At 36.4% G+C, this 15597-nt stretch overlaps 1 protein-coding gene across 2 annotated transcripts; it reads left to right on the top strand.

Annotated features, from left to right (window-relative positions):
• The first annotated feature begins 15 nt into the window (after nt 1-15).
• LOC113109069 (insulin-induced gene 2 protein-like) lies at nt 16-6394 on the top strand. 2 transcript variants are annotated; one of them, XM_026272606.1, is made up of 6 exons: nt 16-276; nt 1477-1781; nt 1907-2031; nt 3501-3667; nt 3855-3954; nt 5000-6394. In XM_026272606.1, exons 2-6 carry the CDS (start codon nt 1535-1537, stop codon nt 5039-5041), a joined length of 681 nt encoding a protein of 226 aa, XP_026128391.1. In that variant the 5' UTR covers nt 16-276; nt 1477-1534; the 3' UTR covers nt 5042-6394. The 2 variants fall into 2 exon arrangements, with proteins under 2 accessions (XP_026128391.1, XP_026128392.1); XM_026272607.1 differs by lacking the exon at nt 16-276 and adding an exon at nt 280-406.
• The last annotated feature ends 9203 nt before the right edge of the window (nt 6395-15597 follow it).

A 15597-nucleotide genomic window follows, 5' to 3' on the forward strand; every position in this document is an offset into this window, starting at 1 on the left:
TCAGAGGTTAGGCGTCGACGTTGAGTGCCGTGAACACTGACAGTGTGTTCACTTTTATTAGAAATACTGAATCAAATATATTTTTGATTAGCAACATAAACTTATTCAGAATGATCCAAACATTTCCAAACCACGTTCTTTATTACGTCACCAGCGCCGCCTCTGATTGGCTGCTGATGTAGAGGCGGAAGTACAGCATTATCCACACAGAGAGCTCTTTTCCCTTCGCTTCGGACTTTAACATCTCTGTTCAGAGCCAGAGAAACGCTTAAAACGGTTAGTAATTTGTGACATTTTATTAGACCTCTTTTACAGTGGACTTAATAAGTTAGGATAAGTTACGATATTTTGTCCTCTCTGGGTCACAAGTAAACTGTTTTGAGAGTCTGTTTACACTGTAAACGAGGTGAGTGCTGATGTGGCCTTTGATCAGTGTCCTCTTCCAGCGAACATGTTTTATCAAAAAGTTCATTTACAGTACTCGAATTATAGATTAAATACAACACATCTTTTAATTGAGGGTTACAGTTCACACAAACAAAAACAAAGTGCTATTTCAGTCAAATGACTATTGTTCAGTTTGTGTATTTCATAAGTGTAACATTTGACGCAGGGCCACAAAACAACTATAAAAGGGGTGAGATTTATATTGCAAAAAAAAAAAAAAATAATAGTTATCAAATATAAAGAAAGTCTTTTGATGAACCATTTTTAGTTGCAGGGGGTTGTTTTATCAGATAACACAGTTGAAATTAAATATTTTCCTAATTGTAATAAAAAAGAGGTATGTAGAAGTAGAAACAATTTAATATAGATAATGCTGCCTTAAAATTTTATTTTTTTATTAATAATTTTGAACTCAAGACCCACTCACTTCAAAACCGACATGACAAAAACTGCAAAGTTGAGTAAACTGAAACATAAGGTGCACAAAATATTTGTACAAGATTATAACGTTTTTTCCCTTAATGTATAAAATAGGATTTTTCTTTTTAAATGTTTTGAAAAATATAGAATTATCATTAATTGAAATGAAATGTGCTATAAATTCTAGAATAAATTATACGTCAAATGCACACAAAGTCCAAAGAATTATATTCACAGTTTCTTGACTATTTATTATCAGCTCAATGTCATTTCCAGTGCAAAAAATGTATATGTTTATCTCTGGTTCTATAAATGCTGACAACCAAAAACTTGATCCAAAAAAAGTATGCGTTTAAAAAAAATCCCTCCTACATTTTGTTTAAGAAAACATTAATCTTGTTACAGCGTGACTTTAAGAAAAACAGAAACACTAAAACAGTGTTAATCTATTACACTGAACAGCTCGACAGAAATGACTTTGTTAGAAAAGTTCAAGAAGAAGAAGATTAATAATTATATATGATTATATAATTATTTATCATTTTTGTCTATATAATTAATATTATCTGGGTTTGAGACTTCACCGTTATCATTACCTTCTCCTTGCAGGTGTGTGATGTCAGCTGACAGCAGCAGATGTAGCTGACGTCCTTCTGTGACCGCGGTCATGGCGGAGGTTTCGTCGCTGAGCGGTGGAGCTCTGATGCACCGTGGGCCCTACATCAGCGTGATCACCAACCGGACCATGAACCTGCTGATCCGTGCTGCCATGCTCTTCATGGTGGGCGTGTTCCTAGCGCTCGTGCTGAACCTGCTCCAGGTGCAGCGTAACGTCACTCTCTTCCCTCCAGACGTCATCAGCAGTGTTTTCTCATCCGCCTGGTGGGTTCCTCCCTGCTGTGGAACAGCCGCAGGTACACAAACACACACCTCTTATCACCCTTGTCTGAACTGCTTCTGTCATAGCAGAGGATTCTCACACAAGTGAGTGTTGTTGTCAGTCTCAAGCCTGATTAAATGCCACTCTTCTTTGTTTCAGCGTTGATCGGTTTGCTGTATCCCTGTATGGATCGTCGTCTGGGGGAGCCGCATCAGCTCAAGAGAGAGTGGTCTAATGTGATGCGCTGTGTGGCCGTCTTTGTGGGCATTAATCACGCCAGTGCTGTATCCTTCTCCTCACATTGCTTCTTCTACTTGACCTTTTCTAACAAATTCATTTCTGTCAAGCTGTTCAGCTGCAATAGATTAACACCGTTTTAGTCTTTCTGTTTATCTTAAAGTCACGCTGTAACAAGATGAATGTTTTCTTAAAAATGTAGGAAGGAGACTTGGTTGTATTGATCTGAATGCTTGCCTGTGATTGATAAGACCGATAAGATGCATTTAGGAAATATAATGTTTTTTTTACCATTTTTTTTTTTTATGCATACATTATATTTTTGCATTTACAGAACCAGAGATAAAAAAAGAAATAAAAAAATAAATTCTGCACAGGAAATGACATTGAGCTGATAAATGTGGCCGTTTTCTAGAGTTGCTGAAGTGATGACTTGTTTTTGTAAGTCAACCCATAAAATATCATTAGCCTTGGTTCATTCGACAAAAACCAGTAGTGCAGGAAAGAAACTCTTTGACCAACAAATGTTTATCATTCACACATTTTGTTCATCATTATGATCTTTACCAATTGAATCAACTTTTATACATTTTTAATCCTAAATACAATCCCCAGAAGTAAAAAGATAAATGCAGTGTTTTAAACGCACAACACCACGGTTTCATGACTTGTCCAGTGTCTCACAATCTCATGTCACCACCAGTAAGCGTCTGGCACTTCTTTCAGTCTTTAAGAAAAGCCTTTGAAAGTGTCAGTTAGTATGAAGACCCGTTTCCGCTACTCAATAAAAAATATAAAAAGGTTATTGTGACTTTTTATCTCACAATTCTGACACAAACTCACATTTGCAAGTTAAAAAGTCATAATTGTGTGATATAAACTTGCAATTCTGACTTTTTTTTTCTCGCAATCCTGAATTTTTTTTTCTCAGAACTGTGATACAAACTCACAATTTTGAGTTCTAAAGGCAGAATTGCAAGTTTATATCTCGCAGTTCTGACTTTATTTCTCCCCAAATGCGAGTTTATATCACTCAATTCAGAAGTCTTGTGAGATAAAAAAAAGTCACAATTACCATTTTAATTTTTTCTTCAGTGGCAGAAATGTGCTTCCATAAGTTCGAGTAGTTTGCAAGAGGGCAATGATAAACAATGAGGTTGTGACACTGGACCAGTGAGTAGTTTATCTGTTCAGTTTGACTCTAGTCACATTTAGCAACTTGTTAGCAACCACCTTTTGCAAAACGTAAATGTTAAAAACACACACACACACACACAATTAGGAATTCCTGGTGTGTTTTCTGTTTTCTGTGAACATGAACAACAGACCTTACTTCAGGCTTTCAAACAAACACTTGTTCAAAAACCCATTGAATTCAGGAGACTGGAACCAGAATTGCTTGAATGTTTGTTTCTGGGTTTTGGCCTACAATAATACATCATCCCTGCAGTACACTACTGTACAAAATATAGATTTCTCTTCTCCGACTGGTTATCTTTAACACTGGTACCATCAGAAGGTGGACTTTGCGAATAATGTGCAGCTGTCGTTGACGCTGGGCGCCCTGTCTGTCGGCCTGTGGTGGACGTTCGATCGTTCACGCAGTGGTTTTGGGCTGGGGGTCATCATTGCACTACTTGCTACCCTTGCCACCCAGCTGCTGGTTTACAACGGAGTCTTTCAGTGAGTCTCAACACACTCTGTCACAAGTCTGCACAATATGGTCAGTTGGAAGCATCACCAAATGACAAAAGTAGTTTTAAGGCCCGTTCACCCCAATGTCGATAGCTATTAGATCTACTGCTCACACTTGCATCATTAACAGCCTGTTTTGTTTGGTACTTCACTGTCCACGTGTAAATGTGTGCAGATATACCTCCCCTGACTTCCTGTACATTCGGTCCTGGCTGCCATGTATCTTCTTCGCCGGGGTCATAACCGTGGGGAATATTGGACGACAGCTAGCTCTGGTAAACTAGTTACTCAAACATAATCACACAAATAAGCTCCAAACCTCAGTGGACTGTGAACTGATTTAACAGTTTTTGAAAGAAATTAATATATCTATTCAGCAAGGTTTCGTTAAAAGTGACAGTAAAGACATTTATGTATGTATGTATGTATATATTTAATATTATTTTTTATTAGCCATATTAGCCCCACCCGGCCCGGTTTAAGCCCTGGCTCGCACTGGCCCGACAGAGGAAATGCGGCTAATAAATATTTTAACTCCTACTCCGTAAAAGGAACACTGCTGTAAAAAGCACCTTATTTGTTTAAAGTGTTTGCAAATCAAATGTTATTACACTTTTGTTCATATAGCAGTAGGCCTACTTTTAAATGAAAAAAAGTGCACTATAAACTACTTTTTTTATGCATTATTAGTTTTGTGCATAACAATGCAATTAATTGTGATTAATCGCAGACAATAATGCGATTAAAAAATGCAATCGTTGCCCAGTACTAAATTATTATTTTTTTTAATTATTCCATTGAGTAAGTATTTAACCCTTATCTGGGATAGTTGAAATGTATTGCTTGTAGATGTAACTTCACTTCATGTGATTTTTAACCTGTGGCAAATTCAATTGAATGGGTATGATTTGGAAGAGCAAACACATCTTAATAAAAGCTCTAAAAGATGAAAATGCATATTAGAACAAAAACCTAGCTCTGGGGTCAAAAGAACTGCCTGTATATCTCAGAAACAGGTTTGCATCAAGCCACACATCTGTGGAAGAGTTCAGAAACAAATTCGGCTGCATTGAAAGTTTACTGAAGCATGTAGTCTCCATTATCATTAATGGAAGATGTTTGAAACAACTAGAAATCTTCCCAGAGCTGGCCTCAGAGCCAAACTGATGGATAAGGGCCTTGTCTAGACTGGTGACCAAGAATAACTGTGTAATCAAGTGTGTATCTCAATTTTGGAAGATCTTAAAATTGAGATGTGTAGTTATGTTGCCTTTCAAACACTATTTATTGCATTCATTTGTGTTCTTTTATTTGCTGCAGTACGAGTACAAAGTCAGTCAAGAAAAGCCCCACCAGGATTAAGGAGGAATCCTCCGCACACAAGGAAAAATCCAGGATTCTGTGTTTGAGGACGGACAGTGTTATGGTTTATACCTCCAGACCTGTTTTCTGCCTCCTCAGACGCTCAGGATCTCGTAGTGTGTGTAACAGTAAGATATGATGCTGTTTACACACTCTCATACTGTCTTCGGCAGCGCTGAGATGCTAGCAGCTGCTGTGAAGTGCCAAACTGAATCTGACTGATCAAACCGAAGGACTGGAGGCAAAGCCTGGTGTGTAAAAAAATATTTACATGCATTTCATGCACAGACACAAAACTCAATAGCAAGACGTTTTCTAAATGTTGTGGCCTGTTGTGGTCTCTATCCTCTGTGACGGGTGGAGGAGAGTCCTCTGGACAAAGCACCATCATCTGATCTCATTCACCATACAGAAAAATCACTGCTCTTTAGAAGTAAGGAGAGTAATATAGAGTATTATGAATCTGCTATGTATCAGTTCACTTCTGCTGTGTCTCAGATCCACCACTAGTGGGCGTCAGAGGATAACTGACCCGTCACCCGGTGTTTGTAGATGCAGTGCTAAACACAAAAGACAAAGCTAACAGACTAACCAGTGTGCTGTGTTCATTAGTTGGGAGGGGAACTTCTGTTCAACAAGGTGTTGGTTACTGCTTGAATGTTTTATTGTATTGCATTCCTTGTTATAGCAGGACTCCGTTTCCCAAAAGCATGGTAAGCTTAAGTTGATCATAGCTCCATTGGTTTGAAGGGGTCTATGATGTACTTAAGCTTACCATGCTTTTGGGAAACGCAGCCCTGATCATTCCTTGCTAGACCCGAAGAGCTCATCAGTTTTGACTGAGTGAAGCATTCCTTAGCTCCAAAAAAATCTCTTAGTTTCAGAATAAAATTACAATGCTTCTTAATGACATTCCATTGATCATTACCAAAGCCTTAAAATAACCTTAAGATAACGCATAGATTGGAGCTCAAAGTAAAGAGGCAAACCACCATCTGTGCACTCATTTTGAAAAAATCAAGGGAGGTTTTTTTATTCTTACTATTTTTTTTTTTATCTTGGCTCTTTATTGGGAGGATATTTTTATGAAATACTGAGTAGAATCCAAAATAAGTGGAGATCAGTGTGTTTTAAGTGTTACAATGAGACTTGACAACTTAAACAATCGTAGACTTGCAAGAGTAATTGTACAATTTGTATGTGACCGTCTGAAAGCGAGCATGCTGGGATGTTTTCTCATGCATGGGTGTTTACTTGATGCACGGTTTGTATTTAACCACATTTACTGTATTTTGAAGTTACATGTTTGTTATAGTTACATCTGCATTATTAAATATACTTTCTTTGAGTTTATTTTCTTTGGTTTCTATTATAACTATATACTACATGTATATGTATTTTTGAGGCTTTTGTACATTCATTGAAATTCATTCAGTTAGTAAACAACAAAAAAAGTATAATTTAATGCAATTAGTGCATATACAGTGCATAGTCAGTGTTTGGTACTCATTCATTACATTACAGATTTTAGGTGATGTAATCAGACTACTTTTAGATTACTTTTAACCTAACTCGTTTATTACATTGATGTTAACAGGATAATCTTGGTAGGTTGGTCTTATTTGTATTTGAAAATTAAGACGATTACCCCTCGGCAACTGCTAGTTGCTCAAACTAGTTCTTAAGAGACAGTCTTAACATGCAGGCTAGGTTTATGCAGCTTGGCCCTGGTTTCAATACGTTTTGTATAGTATTTTCTTTACTTGGAAAACTATGTCTAAAAAGGGTATTATTTTATTTAATTGAGACAATGTAAACAATGGGGATTTTTGAAAAACAAGATGAAGAGCATTAAACATTACATTAAGGTTTCTAAACAGGTTTTGAAGGAATGTTTAATAACTTAAATAAGAAAAAAAAAGAAAGAAAAAATGAAAATTAAATTAAATAACAACAATCAAACCACTTACTAAAAAGAAAAAAATATGTGTATACCTGCATGTCTTGTGACAAATAACCAGTCTCAGAGGAACGTGAACATGCAAAAGTATTACTTCATTACTAACTTATTACCTTCAAATCTGAAGAGTACTTCAAGTAAACATATAAGGTAAAGGTTTGGGAATGCCTGCATGCAAATAAAAATAAAATAAAATGAATTTGCACATTTAATGCATTCCAAAGACAGCAATACATGTTTAAATAATCCACTGATAATAAAAATAAAAATGTATAAGCTCATCAGTAGTTAATGCAATGCTGAAATATTGAGAAAAAAATCTTAAAATGTAATTTTGTTTTTTGTTGTTTTTGTTTTTATTGGAAATATCTGAATTTTACAAGTTTAAATAATCTAAGGTATTTGAGAAAAAAAAAAAAAAAACTTTATCCAGGCTGGGCCAAGCCTAATGGTACCTGTCTTGCCAAATACTATTATTACACAAAAGAGAGTACAAAAGAAGGATTTGCGCAGCATAAATAATTATACTGGCCTCAGAGATCAGATTTTTGTGACATCAAAGTACAAATGAATAACAGTTGTAATTACTGTAGTTAAAGGAGTGGTAATTGTTGGGTTCTGTGTCAGTTCTGCTCAATGCCTGCTGTGACAGACATGTTCGCCATTGAGGATGGTTTCTGTTGTTGTTGTTGTTGTTGTTGGTTTCAGTTGAAAACTGCTGATGTCCAAATGATTTATGGGGGTTCTGAGAATGTGTTAAACAGAGCTCAGTGTCCTGTACGCTTTTATTGATGATTAATGAGTTTCTTCCCACAACACTGGAACCTGAAATGACCAACATTGTGGAGAGAGCGTCTAATGGTCCCCATAAGGAAAATGGCTTAAGATCTGTATTTTATACAAGTTTATATACTGTAAAACGTTGGGGGAAAGAAAATATCATTGACTTAAGGCAATGGAAAGCCTTCAACATGACAACAAAACAAGTGCATGTGCGTGTGTGTGTGTGTGTGTGTGTGTGTGTGTGTAGTAGATTTAGAGGGTGATGTCCAGCACGGCTGGCTTCTCCATATCTCAGTAACACTGACTGCTGTAATCACAGTTATGGGCTGTGTGTGTTTAATCGATTTGACTGTATCAGTCTGTGTGTGTGTGTGTGTGGTCCCATGTAACTGCTCAAAGCCTAAACCACCAGTCAGCACTAACTCCCCAAGGACAGTTCTGGTAAAAAAAAAATATGACTTGTATGTCATACACACACACACACTGCCTCGTTCTGTAAAGGTTAATGCAGAAGATCTGCTTTGTGCACTAGTAAATCCATTCTGCTCAGTTCCAGAGAGTGTGAAGGAAGTGTGAAGCAGCGCTTTCACCCACTGATCTCACACAGCTGCTTGCCATTCATCTCTCCTCTTGACTCCTGACTCCTTCAGTCTGGCTTTTTATTTTATGTTTTCACCAGCTAGAAGAATGTATCGAACTGAATGATGAATGGAAGGATTATTTTCTGCTACAAGGAGGCATTCACCATATGTTTGGATATCTGTCCATGAATTTTCTATAAATGCTTTGAGAATAATTAACAACAAGAAACCTAAGATATGTCAGCTAAAATTATGAGCTACTACCATATAACGGAGTGGAGTATAATTTTATCTCACTATGGGATGAATTTTAAATGTATACCTCTGTATAAACACAAAACTTAAAGGGAAAGTTCACCCAAAAATGAAAATGTTGTTTCAAACCCATAAGACGTTCGATATCTTTATAACACAAATGAAAACATTTCTAATAATTGCTTAATTTTCAAATCATTAAAAACGTCCTTGCAACCAAAACTCTGTTGCATCAAAGTAAATGAGCAGTTTAATCCAAGTTTTCTGAAGAGACATGATCATGATGAAGAGATTAAATATCAATTACATAAATGAGCTCATGAGAAAACAAACCTTCACTGGTTCTTGTGCATCAACCAAACATGGCTGTCCTTCCACGTTTACCATATTTGATGAGCTGTATGTGCTGATCAGTGTTTATTTTACAGTTTATTTTTCAATGATTTATAAAATTCAGAATCATATACAGAATTTAGAATGCTGTAATTTTTTTAATGCATACATTATTATTCTTAAAGTAGTAAATAAAACTGATTTTTGGAGCATATTTTACAAGAAAATACCATTTCCGTTTCTCTATTTAAAAAAAAAAAAAAATGTTTATTGTGTAACTTGCTGTTCCTTAATAACTGTAATTAATTCACTAGCAATTGAAAATTATTTCTACACCTATTTATTTCAGTGTGGTATAATATATATTTATAAAGTTTAGTAAACAAAATGACATGGACTGGATTATGGACCAGCTGGCAGAAATAAACAGAACTAAACCAGAATAAACACATACTAAACACCTGAAAAAAAAGCCTAAACATACATGATCCACACATACATTGACTAGCCGTCATTCCTCATACTTTAACAAAACCGTTCTCGAACTGATTTTGAATGTAGGCTATGTGTGTTCTGCTCTTGATCTCCTCCAGCCACAGATCTGTGCTCCTCTCCAGTCTCTGAGCACTGAAGGCTGTTTAGACACATCACACATTTGTACGGCAGGATTGTTTTCCTCTCGGGTGCACATCTGACTCCTGAGTGTGAAAGTGTGCTGTTAAATGAACACTGTATGAGAGCAGCAGGTGCGTGGAGACTGACAGGAGGCCTTGTTCTCCTCGCCACGCGACTGATCACAGAAGGGGGTGAATCTGAGGTGAAGATCTCTGACACAGTCCTGCGCGGGAGACGGGCTGCAGGGGCTCTGAAGTGGAAACAAGCAGACATGAACGACACAGGCTTGCTCATTATGAAGGATCTGAACAGCCATGACAAGTTCAGAAAACGTAATGCATCGCTAGTTGAATCACTCGACCCCTGTGAAGTGAAGAAAATGAAGTGCAGTGAAAATGAAAGTGAAAATGAAAATGAAGTGCACTTCATACTATGTACAGTGGGGCTCGAAAGTTTGGGCACCCCTTGCAGCATCTGTGAAAATATGAGTAATTTTCAAAAAATAAGAGAGATCATACTAAATGCATGTTATATTTTATTTAGTACTGTCCTGAGTAAGATATTGTGCATAAAAGATATTAACATTTAGTCCACAAGACAAAAACATTGCTGAAATTATTAAAATAACCCCACTCAAAAGTTTGGGAACCCTTGTTTCTTAATACTGTGTTCTGTTACCTGATGATCCTCGACTGTCTTTCTGTTTTGTGATGGTTGTGCATGAGTCCCTTGTTTGTTCTGAACAGTTAAACTGAGCAGCGTTCTTCAGAAAAATCTTTAAGGTCCTGCAGATTCTTCAGTTTTCCAGCATCTTTGCATATTTGAACCCTTTCCAGCAGTGACTTTATGATTTTGAGATACACCTTATCACACTGAGGACATTTGAGGCACTCAAACACAACTATTTAAAAAGATTCAAACATTCACTGATGCTCCAGAAGGAAACAAGATGCATTAAGAGCTGGGGGTGAAAACTTTTGAACACGATGAAGATGGCCAAATTTGTCTTATTTTGTTGAAATATAATTGTTTTCCATTTAGTTCTGCCCTTCATAAGCAACAGAAGATACTTGTATGTTTCCCGGGACACAAATTAAGTACAATTTACCTTGATCTTCAAATTCCAAAAGTTTTCACCTCAAATGTCCTCAGTGTGATAAGATGCATCTCAAAATCATAAAGTCACTGCTGGAAAGGGTTCAAATATGCAAAGATGCTGGAAAACTGAAGAATCTGCAGGACCTTAAAGATTTTTCTGAAGAACGCTGCTCAGTTTAACTGTTCAGAACAAACAAGGGACTCATGCACAACCATCACAAAACAGAAAGACAGTCGAGGATCATCAGGTAACAGAACACAGTATTAAGAAACAAGGGTTCCCAAACTTTTGAGTGGGGTTATTTTAATAATTTCAGCAATGTTTTTGTCTTGTGGACTAAATGTTAATATCTTTTATGTACAATATCTTACTCAGGACAGTACTAAATAAAAAAAATAACATGCATTTAGTATGATCTCTCTTATTTTTTGAAAATTACTCATATTTTCACAGATTCTGCAAGGGGTGCCCAAACATTCGATCCCCACTATATATATATATATATATATATATATAATACATAAGTATAACAGAAATAATACGCTTTAAATTAACATGTTTAAATGTATTATAATTTAAATTAATATTAAGTGCTATAAGTTGAACATTACTGTAATTTTTGACCCTCTTAAGTACACCTTTACAGTCTTCCATTGTCTTTGATATAGTTAATGGGAAGTCGTGGCCTAATGGTTGGAGGGTTGGACTCCCAATCGAAGGGTTGTGGGTTCTAGTCTCGGGCCGGATGGAATTGTGGGTGGGGGGAGTGCATGAACAGATCTCTCTCCACCTTCAATACCACGACTTAGGTGCCCTTGAGCAAGGCATCGAACCCCCAACTGCTCCCCGGGCGAAGCAGCATAAATGGCTGCCCACTGCTCCGGGTGTGTGCTCACAGTGTGTGTGTGTGTGTGTGTTCACTGCTCTGTGTGTGTGCATTTCGGATGGGTTAAATGCAGAGCACAAATTCTGAGTATGGGTCACCATACTTGGCTGAATGTCACGTCACTTCACTTCACTTAAGGCAATGGTGAATGACAAGCATTTGTGGTAAATTAAAATATATTTTGATGATTTTTCTGAAACTTCTTTTTCCAAATGTAAAATAAAAAATATCATCTCTGTAAGTATACTCAAGTTCCCTTTTATTTCATATTATATATTGCCAGCAAGTACATTTTTAATATATTTTTTTCATATTTGAAGTATATTACATGTGCACATTCAGCACAATTAAGCACACTTTTTTTAAACATTGGTAATGTGATACAAGTGAAACAGCTTTAGTAGACATATTTATAAAAAAAAAAAAAACATGCATATTACTTTAGAATATTAGCATAGATATTGATATCATATTGGCTGTTTTTTAGTACTTCATGCACACTTCATTAACACTAGAGAGCTACGATCGACAAGAATTGACATTCAAACTTATTTAATTTAAACGTGCTAGTTGTCTTTTGCACACACACACACACACACACACACACACACACACACACACACACTGTATCAGGTCAAAGGTGAGCTCTGTATCTGATTTGCTCCAGATACAATTAGAATGTGTGAAAGAGTCAGCTCCTGAATTCACACACACATGAACACATGATCACACTTCATCTTTGTGTCCTCATTTGAGCCTGCTTAGTTCAAGTTTAAAGCAAAGACTTAAATCCAACCACAAATCATCAAGTCATCTTCTGGGCTTTATTGCTTGTCTGGATGCTCCACCTGTGACATGCACAGACACAAACACACCACACCGAACATTCGCTCAGGGCTGTCCTGACTCGGAGACTACAATAAATCATTTGAATATATGGCAAGCTTTTTTGTTTGTTTGTTTTTTAGAGGCAAGCTGGCTACTGCTATTTGCAGCTCTGAGATCTCATTGGTTCACAGTAAGTGCTATTGTTCGGAATTTCTGCCGGAAATTAAACACATATGCAAAATTCCTATTTTTAATATTATACTGTGATATTTCACACTTCTGTGTGATAAGTTATCATTCTGACGTCATAAACAAAATAATAATAATAATAATAATAATAATAAAACACTTCAAGAAAACTCTGTTTATTCAATAAATTGATTTAGACAGGTGTTATAACTGTATTTTTGTGTACATATTTTTTGGTGACACTTTACATAAGGTTTCACTAATTAATATAATATTAGTTATTAATATTTGTGTTTATTCATCGTTGTTCACGTTCTGACTGTTTGTCGTGAGTTAGCTCAGATCCATTAGATAATGTTAACAGATTCAGCTTTTTATTTTAATAATGCACTCGTACAAGTTGAAATTAAGACCGATAAATGCTAAAAGTATTTTTATTGTTTCATCGTTTAATTTGAACTAACACAGTTATATAACGTTAACAAATAAAACCTTATTGTATGCTGTTATTTTGTACAGTGATTTATTTGTCCAGAAAAAAAAAAAAAAAAAAAAAAAACATTGGTCATGGCACAAAAATATGAATATTCTTAGATTAGATTATAGTAGATTATTAGTGTTGCGTTATGTATTTATTTATTGATTTAATCTTTTAATTTTTATTTATTTATTAATTTTTTTGGCTCCAAGACTTATTATTTTTTATTTTAACTGATCTTTATCCCAAAACATTTTCGAAAGTGGAATATGAGTTTTGTAATTATAATGTGTGGCACGTTAGAAGGCAGATTGAAGTGCTCACGCATGAGCACAGAGGATTGTGGGTGCTGTAAATGTTGGACCGGATGAGGGCGGGACTCCAGGTGTAACTGTGCCTGTGGTGAAGATGTCATCACTGCTGCACTATTTCCTCCCGCACAAATATGCGTTACGTTAACGTGAGTTTTGTTCACTCATGTGTATATTTTCCTCAAACCTGTATATCTCATCCCTGCAGTAATGGCATTACACAAGGACCACCAGTGTACAGTAGATACAGTAGATGTCTCTGTTGTGATAGGAGAATAGGAGATCCTTCATCACTGCAGGCCAAGAGCAGGTGCCTGCTGGGTCAAGGTGCAAGGGTCAGGACCTCAGTGTGAGTCCGGTCAAATAACTGGTTTTAAACGGTGTGGCAGCCACCTGTCCAAAGGTCAAAGGTCAGGGGTAGCCAGGCCACCAGCAGGAGCTGACCAACCACACAGAGACTGTGGGAAACAGAGCAGACACACAACCTAAATGCAGTCACACACTGCTGTCACATTACATTGTACACGACCCAACTTTGACTAACTTGCTTAGCACCTTACTTGCCCACACACACTTATTTTGTGCAATAGATACTCCACATTTTTTGATCAATTTGCGTTTTTACATTTGGGGAGAAATGTCACAACATATTGTATACAAACTTAAATGGTACAAAGAAATATGCTGAACATGTCAGAATTTGTCCTCAGGATCCGCAGTTGTGTTTAATGAGATACTGTGCATGCGGTGCTGGTGGAGAATGTGCATGTGTGTGGTTTCTCCTGCTGTTCTTGTTGAGCATGAGCGATCAGAGTCTCACCCACAGCGTATCTGACACAACGTGGCAAGACCTCTGCATGTTTAGGAAGTGAAAAATCCCTCTTCTCTTTCTTAACCTCTGCAGGAGGGAGTGAGAGAGAGAAAGAGAGAGTAAGAGAAACCTTATTGAAGAGGACACAGAGCGAGACGTCTAGACTGGCAGTCTGAACACTGGGGAACCTCCTTTTGTCCCCCGAGAATTTCTCTGTGCATCCCTAGCATGTCTGTCTCTGTACATGCATGTGGGTTTGCTTGGCTTTAGCTGAAATCAGTTAGGAAAAAAATTAAAATGCAAAGTGCTTTTTCGAGAGGGCAAGGATTAGGTTTGAGTTCAGAATATTCTATAACAATTATAATTTCCTTTTTGTTATTTACTTTGTACAAAAGCACACATACTCTCATGGAATACATTTCACCAAGCGATTACAATATTGAATTGAAGAAATTGTATTGTTAGTTTTGTGCGTTTTAGAGCCCCCTATGGTTAAATAAATGGAATTTGCTGTTGTAAATATAGTAAGTATATCTTTTTTTATTCATTTTTTTATTTATATATATATATATATATATATATATATATATATATATATATATATATATATATATATATATATATATAAATCACTGTCATAATTACAGTAGATAGCTGTACTGTTGCTGCTGTAAAGCAATCTGTCCTATGCGCTGAGGTTGCAAAAAAACAAAACAACAACAAAAACAAAAAACCTATTTATTTCACATTTAAACCTTTTTCCTTTGCAATTGTGGGAATCTGAGGGAACAATTTCAGAATTGTGAGATATAAAAGAATCGTAAGACATAAATTATAACTTTTTTCTAGCATTTTTGAGTTTATATTGAGTTTTTTTTTTTACAGAACTACAGGTTTTTATCTCGTAATATTGAGTTTATATCTTACAATTCCAAGTTACAATTACCTTTTTTTTTTTTATCCGGTGGCAGAATTGGGCTTTTAGAAAACATATTTGGGGGGACTGTAAGAAACAGATGCATAAACTAAACTTCCATACGGTTGCTTTAAGGTTATGAATAATACCAGCGATCATTTATTGTTTAACATTAGTGCAGAGTTGCTCTGTGCATCTGTTTCGGAGCTGTGTGTCTTTAAGCATATATGTTGTCTGTGTCAGGTGTCTAGAGCAGGTGGGGGGTGGGGAGGGAGTGTGAGGACCCTATTTTAAACAGATACTAGACTATTTCCTTATAAACCTTTCACCTTTAACCCTATTTAGGTCGTATTGCTCAAAGCAACTGTGCGGTCACTGCCACCCACAGAAGCTTCATGCTAACACATTAACATGCTAACACAGCTACTGCAGACACATGTACTTCTGCTGCTGAGCTTCGTGGAATCAGATTCCCACAGCAGAGGAGCTAAACAGATAAACCAGTCCAGAT

Source organism: Carassius auratus, chromosome 9 (genome assembly GCF_003368295.1).
Source record: "Carassius auratus strain Wakin chromosome 9, ASM336829v1, whole genome shotgun sequence".
NCBI classification, from domain to species: domain Eukaryota; kingdom Metazoa; phylum Chordata; class Actinopteri; order Cypriniformes; family Cyprinidae; genus Carassius; species Carassius auratus.